General features: G+C 41.5%; 1 protein-coding gene across 2 annotated transcripts in view; it reads left to right on the top strand.

The window, feature by feature from the left end:
* LOC122970830 (disintegrin and metalloproteinase domain-containing protein 12-like) overlaps positions 1-14,427 on the top strand; it is a 77,017-nt gene extending 62,590 nt beyond the window's left edge. The window contains exons 12-24 of one of the 2 annotated variants that reach the window (XR_006399335.1): positions 987-1,164; positions 3,433-3,522; positions 3,686-3,881; positions 3,974-4,082; positions 4,716-4,914; positions 6,150-6,227; positions 7,528-7,636; positions 7,960-8,095; positions 8,336-8,450; positions 9,679-9,939; positions 12,382-12,563; positions 12,657-12,892; positions 13,511-14,427. Coding sequence is in view for 1 of the 2 variants with exons in the window: in XM_044337110.1 (XP_044193045.1) it covers positions 987-1,164; positions 3,433-3,522; positions 3,686-3,881; positions 3,974-4,082; positions 4,716-4,914; positions 6,150-6,227; positions 7,528-7,636; positions 7,960-8,095; positions 8,336-8,450; positions 9,679-9,939; positions 12,382-12,563; positions 12,657-12,726 (1,723 nt within the window). In the remaining variant the exon portion in view is untranslated. Of the gene's footprint in view, positions 1-986; positions 1,165-3,432; positions 3,523-3,685; positions 3,882-3,973; positions 4,083-4,715; positions 4,915-6,149; positions 6,228-7,527; positions 7,637-7,959; positions 8,096-8,335; positions 8,451-9,678; positions 9,940-12,381; positions 12,564-12,656 lie in introns of both variants that reach the window. The other variant, XM_044337110.1, reaches the window with a different exon arrangement.
* The last annotated feature ends 849 nt before the right edge of the window (positions 14,428-15,276 follow it).

Below are 15,276 nucleotides of genomic sequence, written 5' to 3'. Positions count from 1 at the left end.
GTCTGCATCTCCTGACATCCAGCTGTTGGGTGGGTTGTGGCTGCTGTTGCTGGGTGCATACTTGGTCTGTTTATTATCCTCACTTCATCAGAGTTAGCACTCTCACTGCTGTGACAGGAAAAGTCTAACTGGCTCATGCAAAGGAAAGAAAATCAACCGTCTACAGGCCCAAACAGGAGAGTGGGTGGCAGAGGTAGTAGAGGTGTAAAGGTACATTTGAGGCGGTACACTTCACAATGTGTGTTTCAAAAAGTCAAGAGCCTCTTGAGAGAAACATTTGGACATCTAAGTTGACCTGGATCCACTTCTTGTTTCATGCACATCTTTATGCACAAAGACAAGTGTGAATATTATGTCGAGTCACCCATTTTGGCCTTGTTGTGCTGAATTTATGGTGTGGGTGGAGGTATTAAAAACCTCATAAGACACTTCTTTATCAAGAGCCACAGAGAGCACAAGATACAATCAGCACGTATTCATGCACATTTCACACATACGCTGTCATCTAAGGCACTATATTATCACAGAAAAGCTCAATAAAACTGCATGAGGTCTGTAACAAAGCTTTTGGCAGACAGAGCCGTGGGCTGTGTGCTTTCCCCATGGAGCAGACCACCCCTTCTGTCCGCTCCAAAAACAATATTAAAAACACACCATTCCCTGTTTCTCCCAAATTTATGGGTGTTGCAAGTCTTGCAAAGGAAGTACTTTTTGGTTTGAGTTTTTATGATCCCCTGTCTCATAAAATATATCTTATCAGATCTCCCACTCTCTCCATGGAGGGAGAAGTCACCGGGGCTCTGAGCTCTTTGCATGCTGATAGAGCTTTGGAAAGGTTGCTGAGCTCTAGTGGTTAATTGATTTTGTGATTAGCAGCAATTAGCCCTGATTACATCAGACTGAAGAGGGCCCTTGTGAAGGATCTCAATTGTCTCCCTACTCTCTCTCTGTTTGTGTCACTCACAAAATATTTCTTTCACCCGCAGGTATCCGTTTCCCACAGTGTTTAGCAGCTGCAGCAAGAAGGATCTGACTGCCAGCTTTGAAAAAGGTGTGGGGATGTGTCTGTTCAACATGCCTGAGGTCAAAGTGCTCTATGGTGGGCAGAAATGTGGCAACGGCTATGTGGAGGAGGGAGAGGAGTGTGACTGTGGAGAACTGGAGGTGAGAGTGCTAAAGGTCATGGTAAACAAAGCGTTTTTTATCTCCAGACCTCCTACAATTCTTCAACATTCTTGTGCTATGCCCTTTCTGCCAAAATTGAAATGTCTTTCCGAACTGCTAACCATAAATAATCGGAAATTATGTTGCCTGCATTTGATAAATGAAATATACATAAGTGCTAGTGAGAGTTTCTGTAGCTTTCCTGACAGAAACATGGCACAAACCAACATTTCCCAAAGTGAACGCAAACTGTTCGGTTTCGAAAGCTCTCGTAATGCAAACACAGTCTTCAGAAAATGAGCTTAGAGATATGTGTGTGAATTTATTTATTCAGTGCACTGAAGAGGTGTTTGGGAGGATGCTTGTCTGATCGTGATACAATTCGCTGAGAGGAAACATCGCTGACAGCTTCACCCTGTCAACTTGTAAATTATTTAAATGGATCCGCATCGGCATGCACATATGTAATGGTGACACACGTTGCTAACTGCTTCGACTGCAGGATGATAAACCAGTTAATCATGATCCGACAATCAGCAGAGGTGGTGCTGACAAGAACAGAATTATGAAATATGAGGGAGACATCTATTACGATTTGGAAGGATATTTTGAATTATATAATAGCCTACATGAGAGAACGTTGTCTTTTGTTTACACTTTCATACCCAGTTAGTCTTTTTTTGTGTGCTAGTTGACATATTCAGGCCTCAACCAGGGTCAGACTGAAAAGTGGCCTTGTCCTTCAAAACAAAGAACTGACATACTGTAAGCCCTGCAGGCCTGAGCCAGCAGCGATAATAAAGCTCTCCACAGAGCTGAGCAGCGTCATGCCAACCCAAGCCAGATCAGAGTGCTCAAACAGCACCTCTCTCCACCATTAAAAAGCCTCATTAAAAAGCCTGGGTCCTATTCCTCACAATCACAGGCTACTTCTTTTCAGCACGACTCCTCCGCCTCCTTTGGCCCCGGGGACCATGGGAAAGGCCCTTAATGGTCTTCAGGCTGAAAGAAGTTCTGGAAGGCCCATCATGTCAGCTGTGTCCCCTGCCAGCTCCATCCATCTACTTCCTCCCGACTCTTACTGCACTCGGTTGTACAGTATGTTCAGACTCTGGCTTAATGGCAAGTGGGAGAGAGCTAAACCTCGGGGTTCTAGTCAGCCTGCCTCTGTGTGAGATCATACATGCACAAGCACAGACAGACACACATGCGTACATCCTATCCGCTGAGCTTTGTAAATGCTTCCTTCCATCACCATCAGAAGGCACAGAGTTGCTGATTGGTGCAGTGCATGGCTCATGATAAAGGCTAACATGAAACAGATGGGCCTCCATGGTGAGTGGGGAAATATTACAAGGATGGTATGTTGAGATGAGATACTGCCTGTCTCTCTGTGCACATCAAAAGTGCAGTCCAAGAAGTTCATATTTTATTTTAGGATGTTTTTTGTTGTTTTTAGCTTTGCTTAGTTAAGAAATCAGACTAATTTTAAATCTGTGAATATCTTTTCTTTTAACTTAGTTAGAGTTGGTTAAAGGCTTCACAAACTATCAAAAACTATGGCTAAAGTAAGTTGAATTTGAGTGCTACATTAGTATCAAGAAAAATGACACTTGTTTCAAGGAAATTCTTGAAATTAGTTCAGTGAGCTTCATTTCAAGATGGGTTCAATTCCTGGCTGCATTAGTCACTGCACTGATTATTCCTTCCTGCCCATACAGTATGAATCATTGTGTGTATTACAACCTTCTGATGCTCCTCACCCTCATGTCAAGAAGAAGAAAAATTGGGGTCTTGTTTTCATATATTTCTTGGTATTTGCTTACCCCATTGGCAGATTTTTTTTTGTTTTGTTTTGTTTGATACAGATTACTCTAGTCTAGAGAACACTTTGTTTGTTGTTCCAGAGTTTATTTTTACAGTGTGTCCTTTCTCTTTTCCCCTCCTCAATTTGCTATTCCCTCCACCTTCCAGCTCATGGTTCCGGACATCTGAATGAGCTTGTAGGGTCTCCTAGATGGAAACATAATTGTTTTTAGAGAACTAGAAACTGCTATTTCCTCTGTTCTGCCAGGTTTTTAGTTTAGTTGGTATGAAACACAGCCTTGCTAGGGCTGCACCCCCCCGATAACAAAGTCTGAGCATTTTCTCTGAGGTGAAATACGATCTCTTTGTGCAGAGTTCATTTTTCTTTACTTTTGTTCCCCTTCACTCACTGTACATTCCCTCTCTCTGGTTGCCTTTTTTTCTATTTGTTTCCATATGAAGGAGTGTATGAATCCCTGCTGCAATGCTACTACCTGCACTCTGAAGGGGGATGCTGTCTGTGCCCACGGACAATGCTGCCAGGACTGTCAGGTATGATACAGGACATCGTTACAGATTAACTCCATTCTCAAAATTTAACACATTAAGAACATTTGGTATATCTCTTCAGAGCTCTTGTTGGCTAACCACACATTTGTCTACGCTTCATTATGTCTTTGTCTTTATATCTGTTGCTTGCTGTATTTGAGTATAGCTGAAGCCAGCAGGCACTCCATGCCGTGAATCCAGTAACTCTTGTGATCTGCCCGAGTTCTGCACTGGTACAAGTCCTCACTGCCCCTCCAATGTCTACCTGCATGACGGCCACGCCTGCCACAACGTGGACGGCTACTGTTATAACGGCATCTGCCAAACTCACGAGCAGCAGTGTATCACACTGTGGGGCCAAGGTATGTGGAAAGCTCCTTTGCTGGTTCCCGCTGCCTGCAAAAGGCTCAATAATGGTCGCCAGCTTTTCAATGTGTTTCATTGTGTGTTGTAGGAGCCAAGCCAGCCCCGGGCATCTGCTTTGAAAGGGTCAACTCGGCAGGAGACCCCTATGGCAACTGTGGCAAGGACTCTAAAGGCTCCTTTGCCAAATGTGAAGCACGGTAAGACCTTGTGTTCCCATAGAAACCAATGAATGCATTTAATTGTATGGTCTTATTGTCTTAAATGGCAGCTTTCAAAGCTAGGAACTGGAACGGATGTTGATTGGCTGACACAATCAGTTTATTAATCAATTAACTGATGGTCAGAAAATGAATTAGAGCTGCAACGATTAGTCAATTAATTGATTAGTCGATTGACAGAAAATTAAGTGGCAACTATTCTGATAATCGATTAATTAAGTCATTTTTCAGCATATTTTTTGACTGTTGGTCACAAAATAAGCAATTTGAATATGTCACCTTGGGCTCTGACAATTTTTTCACTATTTCATGACATTTTATAGACTAAACTATTAATAAATGAAATAATTGACACGTTAAACAATGGAAATAATCTTTTATTTGCAGTCCTAACTGAAGGTTTCATAGTCTCTTGGTCTAATGCAGTAAGTTACAAAATCTCTCAGGATGAGGTCTGAAAACAGCACAAACAAGCTGCGTGTTCTGCAGCTCCCCTAATTGGAGAGCGAGAGTGAGAGGAAGAATAATTGCATATATACACATTTGGGAAAAGAGTGACATGTTATTCAATTATCACATTTTTACTCTCCCTGTTGTTTGTTCTGTTTTCAGAGACGCTAAATGTGGCAAAATCCAGTGTCAAGGAGGAGCTAACCGCCCAGTAATTGGCACCAATGCTGTTTCCATAGAAACAAACATCCCCCTGCAGGAAGGGGGAAGGATACTGTGCCGCGGTACACATGTCTACTTGGGTGATGACATGCCCGACCCCGGCCTGGTCCTGACAGGGACCAAGTGTGGAAATGACATGGTGAGATCTGGGGCCTGTGATGGTTAAATACAGCCAGTATTGATAGAAATGCAACACACAAATCAACGCAGCGAACTCATTAGTAGTGGTGCAAAATAACTATTTACATTATTTCATATTTAAGTACAGTTTTGAGGTAGTGGTACATTTCCAAAGTATTTCCACTTTATGTGACTTTGTACTTCTACTCTACTATATATTCCAGGGAGATATTGTCCTTTTTACTCCACTAAAGTTATCTGACAGATATACTTACTGGTTACTTAACATTTATATTTAACATAAAAACACAGCTTTGTGATGCATTGTTATAGATAATACTACTTATCAGTATATACAGGAAACTGATTAAGAATACCACCAACCACAACATTAAAATGCTTCTTATTCATTAAGCCACCAGTAATAGTACCTATACCTTGACATATATTCAATTTATTACTTAAAGTACCTCTTTACTTTTAGTACAATTCTGAATGCAGAACCTTTATTTACAACTGACTTTGTTGTATTACGACTTTTACTAAAGAATTTGAACAAACATCTGAATTAATCCATCTGTAAGACTGTGTGAAAATGCAATATAAAAATATTGCCCAAAATCTGGGAAAAAGAAGTGGAAAAAGTGATGTGGAGTGAAAAGCAATGACTAAGAGGTTGTTCAGGGTGTGTCTTCTTGTCACTTCAGTCTTGGTGAGCCTGAGAAAGGCACATTAGACGTTCGTCAGACCAGACACTCAACTGACTCACCATTGTTCAGTCTATTTGGCATCTTCCAATGGTCATCATATTAGCCATCGATCTCTTCAATGATACAGTTACTCCATTTACACTTAATTTACTTCTCTATAAACCTCCACCCTTAAGGAGGATCCAGCCTCAGACCCTCATCTGTCAAGGGTTCTGGCTTTACTCTCTCCATGCCCACTGCTGCCAAGCTCATCTTCGCATCCAGTTTGGATATTTTTGGGTGGGGTGCTTCTAAAGAGCCCAAATTCCACACCATGTAACTTTTAAAAAATGTCTTTAATATATTCTTGAAAAATTCCAGTGTTAACATAATTATATTTCATGCTATGCTGTTTTATAGCTGAAGTGGTTTGTCAGTGGCAAATTAAAAGAAATAACAAGCTGGATCTGTTGGTCTTTTCCCTTAAAAGATTAAAGGGTTCAGATATTACTGAAATGCTCTTTGAGCTCACACTGTCAATTTTTAATGTCTTTGTCTGCTTCAGATGTGTCTGAATCGTCAGTGTCAGAACGTCAGTGTTTTCGGTGTGCACGAGTGCTCAGCCAAGTGCAGCGGTCGAGGGGTGAGTACAGCAGCTTTCAAACTATTTCAGTGTTGTGAAGTACAATTTGATAGGTGTCTATCTCTAAAACAATGCCCACCCAGTTCAGCTGTTTACTTAAAATTCTATTCCTCCCTCTTGCGGAAGCTCAATTTGGCTGTAATATGCTCAAAATGCTCACCATACAGCGGGTAGGGGAGCCATTACAATGCCTTGCAATCAATCATTCTGGATGCTGAAAGGTTCAGTCAATTAGATGTAATGGCTTCATTTATGTTCAGCTTTTAGTGCCATTCATCATATTTTCAGGCGGTCGTCCTTGTCCCAAAAACTGTGTTGAAATCTGAAGTCCAGACTTTACTTTGCCAAAACCAGGGAGCAGTGACACACAGTTTGACTTTGAGCCGGGGTGCATGGATATTAGATTTTTCTTAAATGCCACCCATCAAACGTCCATGGGTGGTCCCGTTTGAGATGAAATATGTGGCTTTGGGGTATTACGTTGAAATTCACTGGTAGATCCCTGAAGCTTTGGCTTCAGCTGGTAAAGTTGTTGCTTCATCTAGACTACAGAGAGAGGAAACTGTTTTTACTACCTCTTAAAGTGAAACATCTCCAGTCATTATACGGTCATATTGTTTGTCTAGCTTCAATTAAGACGTATCTATAAAGACTGTTTGACTCGCAAAAATAAAAAGATGTTGCTCCTCGAGGAGAGAGGGTACTCCTGCATGCACAGATTAGATCAAGATGTTGCCTTGGAAAGAGGCCCTCACCTGCTCCATATTATCCTGCTGGGGAATCCTCATTCCTCTACTCTGCATGGCAGGAAGACGAGAGAGAGAGAGAGAGAGAGAGAGAGAGAGAGAGAGAGAGAGAGAGAGAGAGAGAGAGAGAGAGAGAGAGAGAGAGAGAGAGAGATTATAACAATGTGGTATAAGGCAAAGAGTCTGCTCTGGTTTTTATACCAGACATCTTTGCCATATGGACCTTAGCAGTGGTGGCTTGTAGTTTGCTTCTTTTCTCCGTTTAATATCATTGTGAACTGAACATCTTTAGGTCACAGACTGTTCCTTGGATGTGTGATTGTGACATTTTGTGCTATTTTTTTTAGATTAATTATTTGATTATTAATCAAGAATGGGAATAATCAAGTTTCCTCCCTGGTGTTGTCACTCAAGTGAATCCAATGTCATAAACTCTGCTGCATAGAGGAGAGGTGGCATGTTAGGCAAATGCTCAAACATAGCATGAAAATGGCATGCTGATGACTGCATTTCAGGATCATCTAACAGTTAATTGTCCTTTTAATATACTGCAGGTATGCAACAATAACAAGAACTGTCATTGCGAGGCTCACTGGGCTCCTCCGTTCTGTGACAAGGCAGGTTTTGGAGGGAGTGTGGACAGTGGCCCCATCAGGTTATCAGGTAACTCAACAGTACATCAAATGGTTGATTTATTGTAGTTTAGGTCATTCTGTGTTATAGGTCTCAGGCATGGAATGATTGAGCATTTCAACAGTAATATACCACTGGTGCAAACTGCAGAAAACCATAGTTTTTATGGTAGGAAATGCTGGTGTTAAAAGCTTTAAAGAATCCTCAGAAGTCCAGGAAGTTTGTAGAGAATTTTAGACAACAAAGCAGTAAAAACTGAATGACAAGTGTGCAGAAATGTTGACAGATGCAGGCTATGTCGGGTTCAGTGCTAGAGGAGACTTATTATCATCTCCATGTGTGTTTCTGAGCAGACAGTGGGAGCCTGACAGTTGGCATCCTGGTGGCTCTCCTCACTGTCCTGGGAGCTGGTTTGATCATCTGCATCAAGAGAAAAACTCTACTGGGCCTGCTGTTGACGAGTAAAAAGAATCCAATTGAGAAGCTCAGGTGCTTTTTCATAATAATCAAATCATAAAATGCTTGGTTTTAAATGCAGCAGTGTTTGTGAAAAATCATCAAACAGACGCTCTGTGGGACTATTTTTACGATTGGTCACACTGTGAAGCCAATTACTGTGTATGATTTGTTTCGATGTATAATTTGAAATATATTACCTTTGTAACTGATGTTTGATTAATATGATAAAGTCTATAATTAGAGGTATATAATTTCTCCTTTGTATTCCAGATCAGTAAGCGCTGCAATCAGCGGACCATCCACTCCTAACCAGCCTCAGTCAGTCAGCACAGCATCTCCATCTCGGCCGGCCCCACCTCTACCACACAGCGCCACCATCTTCAAGGTCACTATATCTTTCAGGGACCATTACAAACATAGAGATAGAAGTGTTTTGCAGATAGACAAGACTTTTGTACAGTATCCGATCACCAGTAGTTGATCCGTGCTGTAATATTCTTCCTAGAATGCTGCAGCTGCTGCGATACCACAAATCATTCTCAGCGGGATTGACGTGTTGTTTTCACACAAATGGCAGCTCATTCAAATCCAATTAAATCATCCCTCTCTATGTGGACATGCAGAGGAGGTTCTGATAATGGAGTCTGTGGTGAACAATGTGTTCACCACACTTGAATACATTTCTTGTCATTAACAGCTGCCTGTTAAAAGAGAAATTTATTTGTCTGTGCATTTCTCACACGAAGAATGTCGATGGGATTGCTTACTGGAGATATAAAGTCATCCTGTTAGTGATAATTGCAAGACAGAGCAGGAGTTTTACTCTAATGACTTGTGTGCCCACATATCTGTTTGCCTTAACTACCCCATTACTGCCTTGACATGCTTTATAATGGGAAGTGACCCGTGATCGATTGAGTTAGGAGTGCTGAAATAGGAGAAGCTGTGTCAGAATTGACATTTGTGCTGCAGGGTGGCACACCAATGAGGCAAGCTGTTGTGCATTACCATGAGAGTGGTGTTTCCAGTTAGTAGCATGTGGTTTTCATTGGGTCTCAGTGGTAAGAAGAGAAAGGATGTAAGGCTGTTTGATGTAAGCACAGTGCAGGTGAGGTCATTTTCCAGTTGTTGGGAGCTGTGTTAAACCGCCGCATGAGCGCATACGTGCGTGCCTTTGTGTGTGTGTTACATTGTGTGTGTGTGTTTGAGCTGTGCACATCTGGCCAGGTCTAAATACCAGACAGACTCATATTTTGGCCCTTTTCTAGGTCTGATTTGTCTCAGTGGTGTGTGTGTGTGTGTGTGTGTGTGTGTGTGTGTGTGTGTGTGTGTGTGTGTGTGTGTGTGTGTGTGGGCTCTTTAGCTGTGTCCACCTTTGAATGAGGCACAACGGGGGCTTGTGGCAAAGATTGGCCCCTCTCTTTGATAGGTTACTTGAAGAGGTCTTGGGGAATAGTGACCAGGTCAGTGGGAGCGTTTGATTTATACATCTTTGACAGCATCAGGAAGATTGGTGGTGGAGGAGGAGGAGGTTAACATGACTGTTTCTGATAGGAAGCAGACGGTTTCTCTTCTGACTGACTCTTCAGGCTCTGTCTTTCATCTCTCTACAGCCTCCTAACCGGGGGCCAGAGGCGGTGCTCCCACCGGCCCCCTACCCCTCCCACAGCCTGCGCAGACTGCCCCAGTGCCCTCCAGTTCACCTCAGCCACCCTGTCCCTCTGTCTCTCACCCTGTCCCTCTCCTCTGGCCCTGGGCAACCGAGACCCCCGGTGCCTCCTCCTCACCGAGCCCCTCCACCTCACATCCACGTTGCACCCAGGGGCGCTTCGTTTCGCAGTGCGTCACGCCATAATTCCTGCAGGATGGTCATGGTGAGTGAGTTCTCTGTTCCCTCACTTGGAAACATTTTATTTGATGATGTTCCTCACTGTAATTTCTCCACTGGGCCTGGGGAGCTTTTACTCTCTAATACCTAACCAGGAAAATGATGTTGTCATTGCACCTTCAGACTCGTGTTGTGATGTTAACCGTTTTCATGGTTCTTTTGTGTCCTATAAAAGTATATGCATGTTGACAGTTATGCACAGTCTCATAAAATTACGAAGTTAACCCGGGAGCTAGCGTCATCCAAGCGAGACTTCAATTCTACAATACAAACCACCACATAAATAATGAAAATGGAGCCAGCTTCGAAGAGGAGGAGAGATGAAACAGCAGCTAGAGTGAGCAAGTATGTCCAAATATCACAGGGTGGTAAACTTGCTGCCACTACTATTCCGTGGAGTTTAGTTATGGCATTGCGGGCTGTCAAAGTTGGGGGAAGAGAGAGCCAGAGGTTCCTGGGGTTAAATCCCTCTCACTCAGTGATTCTCAAAGACTCTTATTTGCCTTTAATCCGGTATGACTTGTAACCTGTGGGCAAGGGAGAGAAAAAAGAGACCCAAAGAGAGTGAGAAATGGGGAAAAGAGAAAAAGACAGAGACAGAGGCAGGCTAGAGATAATGAGCGAAAGAGTCGATTAGTTTAAAAGAATTGATTCATTTTTTAAGGCAGAAACTGAAAGCATTTGCTGGCTCCATTGTTAACTAAATACAATTTTTTTTTGGACTGTTGGTCGTACTAAATAAGCAATTTGAAGACATCACCTTGGCCTCTGGGAAAATTTTGATGTTTTTTTTTTTTTTTTTTTACTATTTTCAAGCCTTTTTATAATGAAAATTATCATTAGTGGCAGCCATACATGCAAACAAACACATAAATACAAAGGACAAAATAGCCAAATCAAATATGCGCGACACACACAAAGACACTTTGCATAACAAACTGAAGGTCAGCAATCACTTCAAGCCTGAAACTATCTTTGAGTTCATTTATATCACAGTCCAGCCTTTAGGGATGAAAATGACACCACAGGGGGGCTGAGGTCAAATCGATGCTACACAAGTATCGGGCTAATTAGAGGTGTGTTACATACAGTAGATAATGACATTCTAGTCTTGTCCAGATTAATGGAGGGGTCACAGAAGGGGTCTGGCTTTAAAACACAACACTTGTCTTGGAGCTAATAAACGTGATGACAGCATGTGATATGTATATCAGCATTTTTACACTATTTATTCTTCACTGTGATGTAAATATGCCAGATTTAGCTAAATCGCTACTTGTTATGTGCAGTTTGTGGACAGCTTAGCCAAACCAAACAAAAAATGGAAGACAACAACACTAAGGAGCGTAAAGCAAAATAGAGCATGAATGGAAAATATGTTGCAAAAAAAAAAGTATCTTATTTGCTTTAATTTGCAAAGCCATTTAAAAAACAGCTTGATTCAGTTTCACAGACCTTCTAGGTTTCACACACACGCACAACAGGTGAAATGCAGCCGCTCTTGGCGGTGTTTTGACGTGAGGAAGTACATCTTCCCTCTCAGCTGCTCCTATTTAAAGTCAAAGTGTGAAACTGAATGTGATTCCTGTTGGCAGCAGACATCACCGCCAGTATCTTTAGCAGCTGCTTGGCAGCTCCGAGACGTTGACAAAGCTTTTTTTCCCCTCCCTACAGTGAAAGCTCTCTGCTGGGGGCATGGAAGCATTGTCCTATGGTAAGCTTAACCTGATGGAGCCAGCCGGTTTTTAGACAGACTTGTGAGATTTGGGTTCAATTTATTCTAAGCTGACGCTACAGTAAACTTTTTGCCTATTAATCACCTTATTTGACATGCTCTTTTTTCATTTTTATGCATTTCACTTTAGTAGTATACTATACAACTGTTCTGATGTTTTCGGATGGAGCTCGAGCTGACCACATTGCTTGACAGTATTGGCTGTCAACATGATGGAGCAGTTGCAGTGCTAATACTTGACCTTATGGATGCAAATGGGAGACATATCCTGCAATAAAGACTTCACTGACAGTATAAAGAATTCTAGTTTTCAATGAAAACATTAGATTAGTGCATCGACTTTGACAAAGGGGTGATGTTTTGAATTGTCAGACCCAATTCCATGGGTAAAGTCTGAGGTTCGGCTTTTTGGCCCCTTCCTCTCTGTGATGTTTGAGGGGGCTTCTCTACAACTAAGGAGACAAGGAGGAAGTGAATGGAGACCAGATGGGGAGTAGGTAGCAGGCCTTTATCATGACCTCAGTCTTCGAGAGAAGATTAAAACCACATGACAGCTCGTCTCATTGCAAGTTGCATGGGGGATGCCTGAAAGACGAGGACACAACCAGCATGTATAGGCTGTAATTGTCTGCGTGTGAGTGCCACCTGGTGGAGATTCTTAGTAATTATTTTGTTGTATCTGTTCTTTGTCAGGAGTTGGAGAAGCCCAGTCCTCCTCAGAAGCCCCTTCCTGCTGATCCAAGGAGCTCTCGTCTGGGGCGAAGTCCCTCTGTAGTGCGGGGCCACACTGTAATCCAAGGGTCGTCTGTTGTTTGTGGCCCTGCACCAATACCTGGTGTACCCAGACCTGCGCGCCCTGTCCGACACCCGGATAGGTGAGCTCTAGCATTCACCAGATTAATTCTAAAACAAATTCAATTCTAATATCATTCACTGAGACATTATTTTTGCTTTTCTCCCTCATTTAGACCCAGTCCCAAGCAACCTCCAACACTACCAAAGCCTTGCATAATTGCCAACGTCAAGTACAGCAGCTGAGACTTTGGCCGCAAGGGACATTGTTGTGATAAGACACTAAAAATTTGCACTATGAAAACTCTGAAAACCTTAAAAAGATGGTGGCTTCTCTGAGTTTTTGAATCAGGAGATCTGCCGTGTCCCTTTGGTGCTCTGTCTCTGAATGGTGCTACGAGTCTGAGCTCAGGTACATGTAAAGTATTTATATTCTGTATTTATTGCCACGCAGTGCACTGTGCCAGACACTTTTTCTACACGGTAGCAACTTAGAATTTTTAATTAGTTGTTCTCATCAATTCCACAATTTGTTTTTTGTCATATCAGCTGATTTTTGTCAAGGAGAGTGACAGGAGTTTTTTTTTTTTTTTTAAGCCAATCTGTGAAATTGTGATTTGCAAAAATGTTGAAATGAAATGAATTGTGTTTTAATGAAGGGAACCCTTTACATTATGATTCTGTTCTGTATACTATAGGAGGAGATGAAAAAGAGTACTGTGCAATGACAAATGAGAACAGATAAAACCTCCGGGAACACTTGTAGTTTTTTTTTTTTTTAAGGGTAATGCTCACTGTAGCAGCTTTGAGCCTGTCTGACAAGGCAGAAAAAGAACACAAACACTCTGCCATGATATTACTGCAATGATGATTACACAACTGAAGCATTGTCTGGATATTTGGGGAAGAGGGTCTGGTCTTTCACAGACAACTGAAATGCGGGTCTGTTTCTTCTTCATTTATATTTTGGAAAGGCAACTGGTTAAATTGTGAAATGTCACTGATTTGCCATTTCCTTTTCATTAACAAGACCCAAGAAACTCACTGGAGGGATCCAACCAAGTACTGAGGTATGAACTCAACATAGATCTAAAATGAGCCCAGATCAAGGAAGCATTCATCCCTCAGAGAGAATAAACTCTGAAAGATTGCTCTGCTAAAGGTCATGTGTGTTTCTGAGTATTTCCCTCTATGCCTTTCTGCACCAAGGACTCTGTGTGAAACTCTGTTATTAAATCATGGCATCACTAAGGACATTCTTACCAGCAGTGGCTGTAAAGGCTTCATGGAGGCACTGTGTGGTTTCTGGATCAACAAGCATGTTTTTCTGAGAGGGGAAAGTACATATTTCCTTTTCAAGGACACATTTCTAGATTTCTTTCTGCCACTGAAATGTAGTCTAGTGGTTACTCAGTGCTGAGCTACCAATCATGCAAAACAGTGTAGTTATGTGCAGCAGTTATTCATTTTCTATTTTTTGTACCTTTTTACTTTGGCTATTGAGATTAGTATTTTAAAACCAATCTACAAAATCCTACATAAATCAGATGTGGTAATTGAATGGTGTTTTATTATTTTTGCAGATGTTTTACTGGATTGCAATGCAGCATATGTACATTCACACTGAGCAACATTTCCTTTAGCTCTCGTTCACGAATATGTAGGCTTCAAACTGACATGTACTGAACTTTGGACTTTTGTTACTTTTGATACCGTTCTATTTTTAATAATGCACTAGTTTTACATTCAATTGCTTTGTTTTCTTTGCTTTTTCAACGCTGTATGTCCATGTACTAATAGACAGTATTTGTGTTTGGCCGCCTGACTGTACGTTATGTCCATATGTTCCTTGTATGTTGTGTTACAGGTGAACACATCTTCATGGAGAATGCTTTTTTATGATGAATGTTTGATACGTCATATGTAAAGTAAACACTTAAAGTGTCAGTGTCTGGTCATGGTATTTTGAACACCCGAGCAGTATTAGTAAAACTGTTTTTCAAACACTGAAGAACATTTTTGTTATTGATTTTGGTGCAAGGTACTCACGTTTGCACGTTTTCAGCAAGACTGGCATTGTGTAAAGAGAATATTATATGAGAGGAACCTTTATTATTTGTAAAAGCTCTTTTGAATGTTAAAATTGAAAGCACAGTCTACAGGCGCACACTGACAACAGCGCTTTCCCTCCTGAAGTCCTACTTTTTGAGAATACAAAGACATATTTCATACAGTATCAAATTTTAAAAACACAACTTCAGAGTATCTACAAAAAATACCCTTTTTTAAAGAGCAGCTGACGTTTCTTTCATGTTTGAGCCAAATTTCTTTCATGTTTGAGCCAAATAGCAACCAGAAGGTTGAACACTCAATACAATAATAAGTGTAATTTAACATTTAACAGCAGTCCTTTTTTTTTTTTAGAGACGTTTGAGTTTTCTAATTGGTTTAACCATTTGGCACCGAGTTAATTTCGACAGTCTGAGCCATTGTCTAAAAGCAATTTGCCAGACAATGCTGCTTCAATTAGTTATGGCATTGCAGACTGTGAAAGCTGGGGGAGGAGATCAAAAAGATGCTTTAAAAAACCAGTGTGAAAAACTCTGCTGATGATTAATCGAAGCAAGTCCATACAAAAACAAGGGCACAGAGTTTCACTGATGAGATCTAATTAAAGAATTGCAACTCCAGCAGTTTCAGACCAGCTGTACCAGTCCAAACTGTTTCACTTACGGGCAAGAAAAGTAACAGATGTACATGTGCTGATGTGTGCCATCAATATGCAGGAAAAGTGAA

Source organism: Thunnus albacares, chromosome 20, assembly GCF_914725855.1.
Source record: "Thunnus albacares chromosome 20, fThuAlb1.1, whole genome shotgun sequence".
NCBI lineage: Eukaryota > Metazoa > Chordata > Actinopteri > Scombriformes > Scombridae > Thunnus > Thunnus albacares.
Note: the sequence above shows the minus strand (reverse complement) of the source record. Positions and strands in the feature narration are given on the sequence as shown.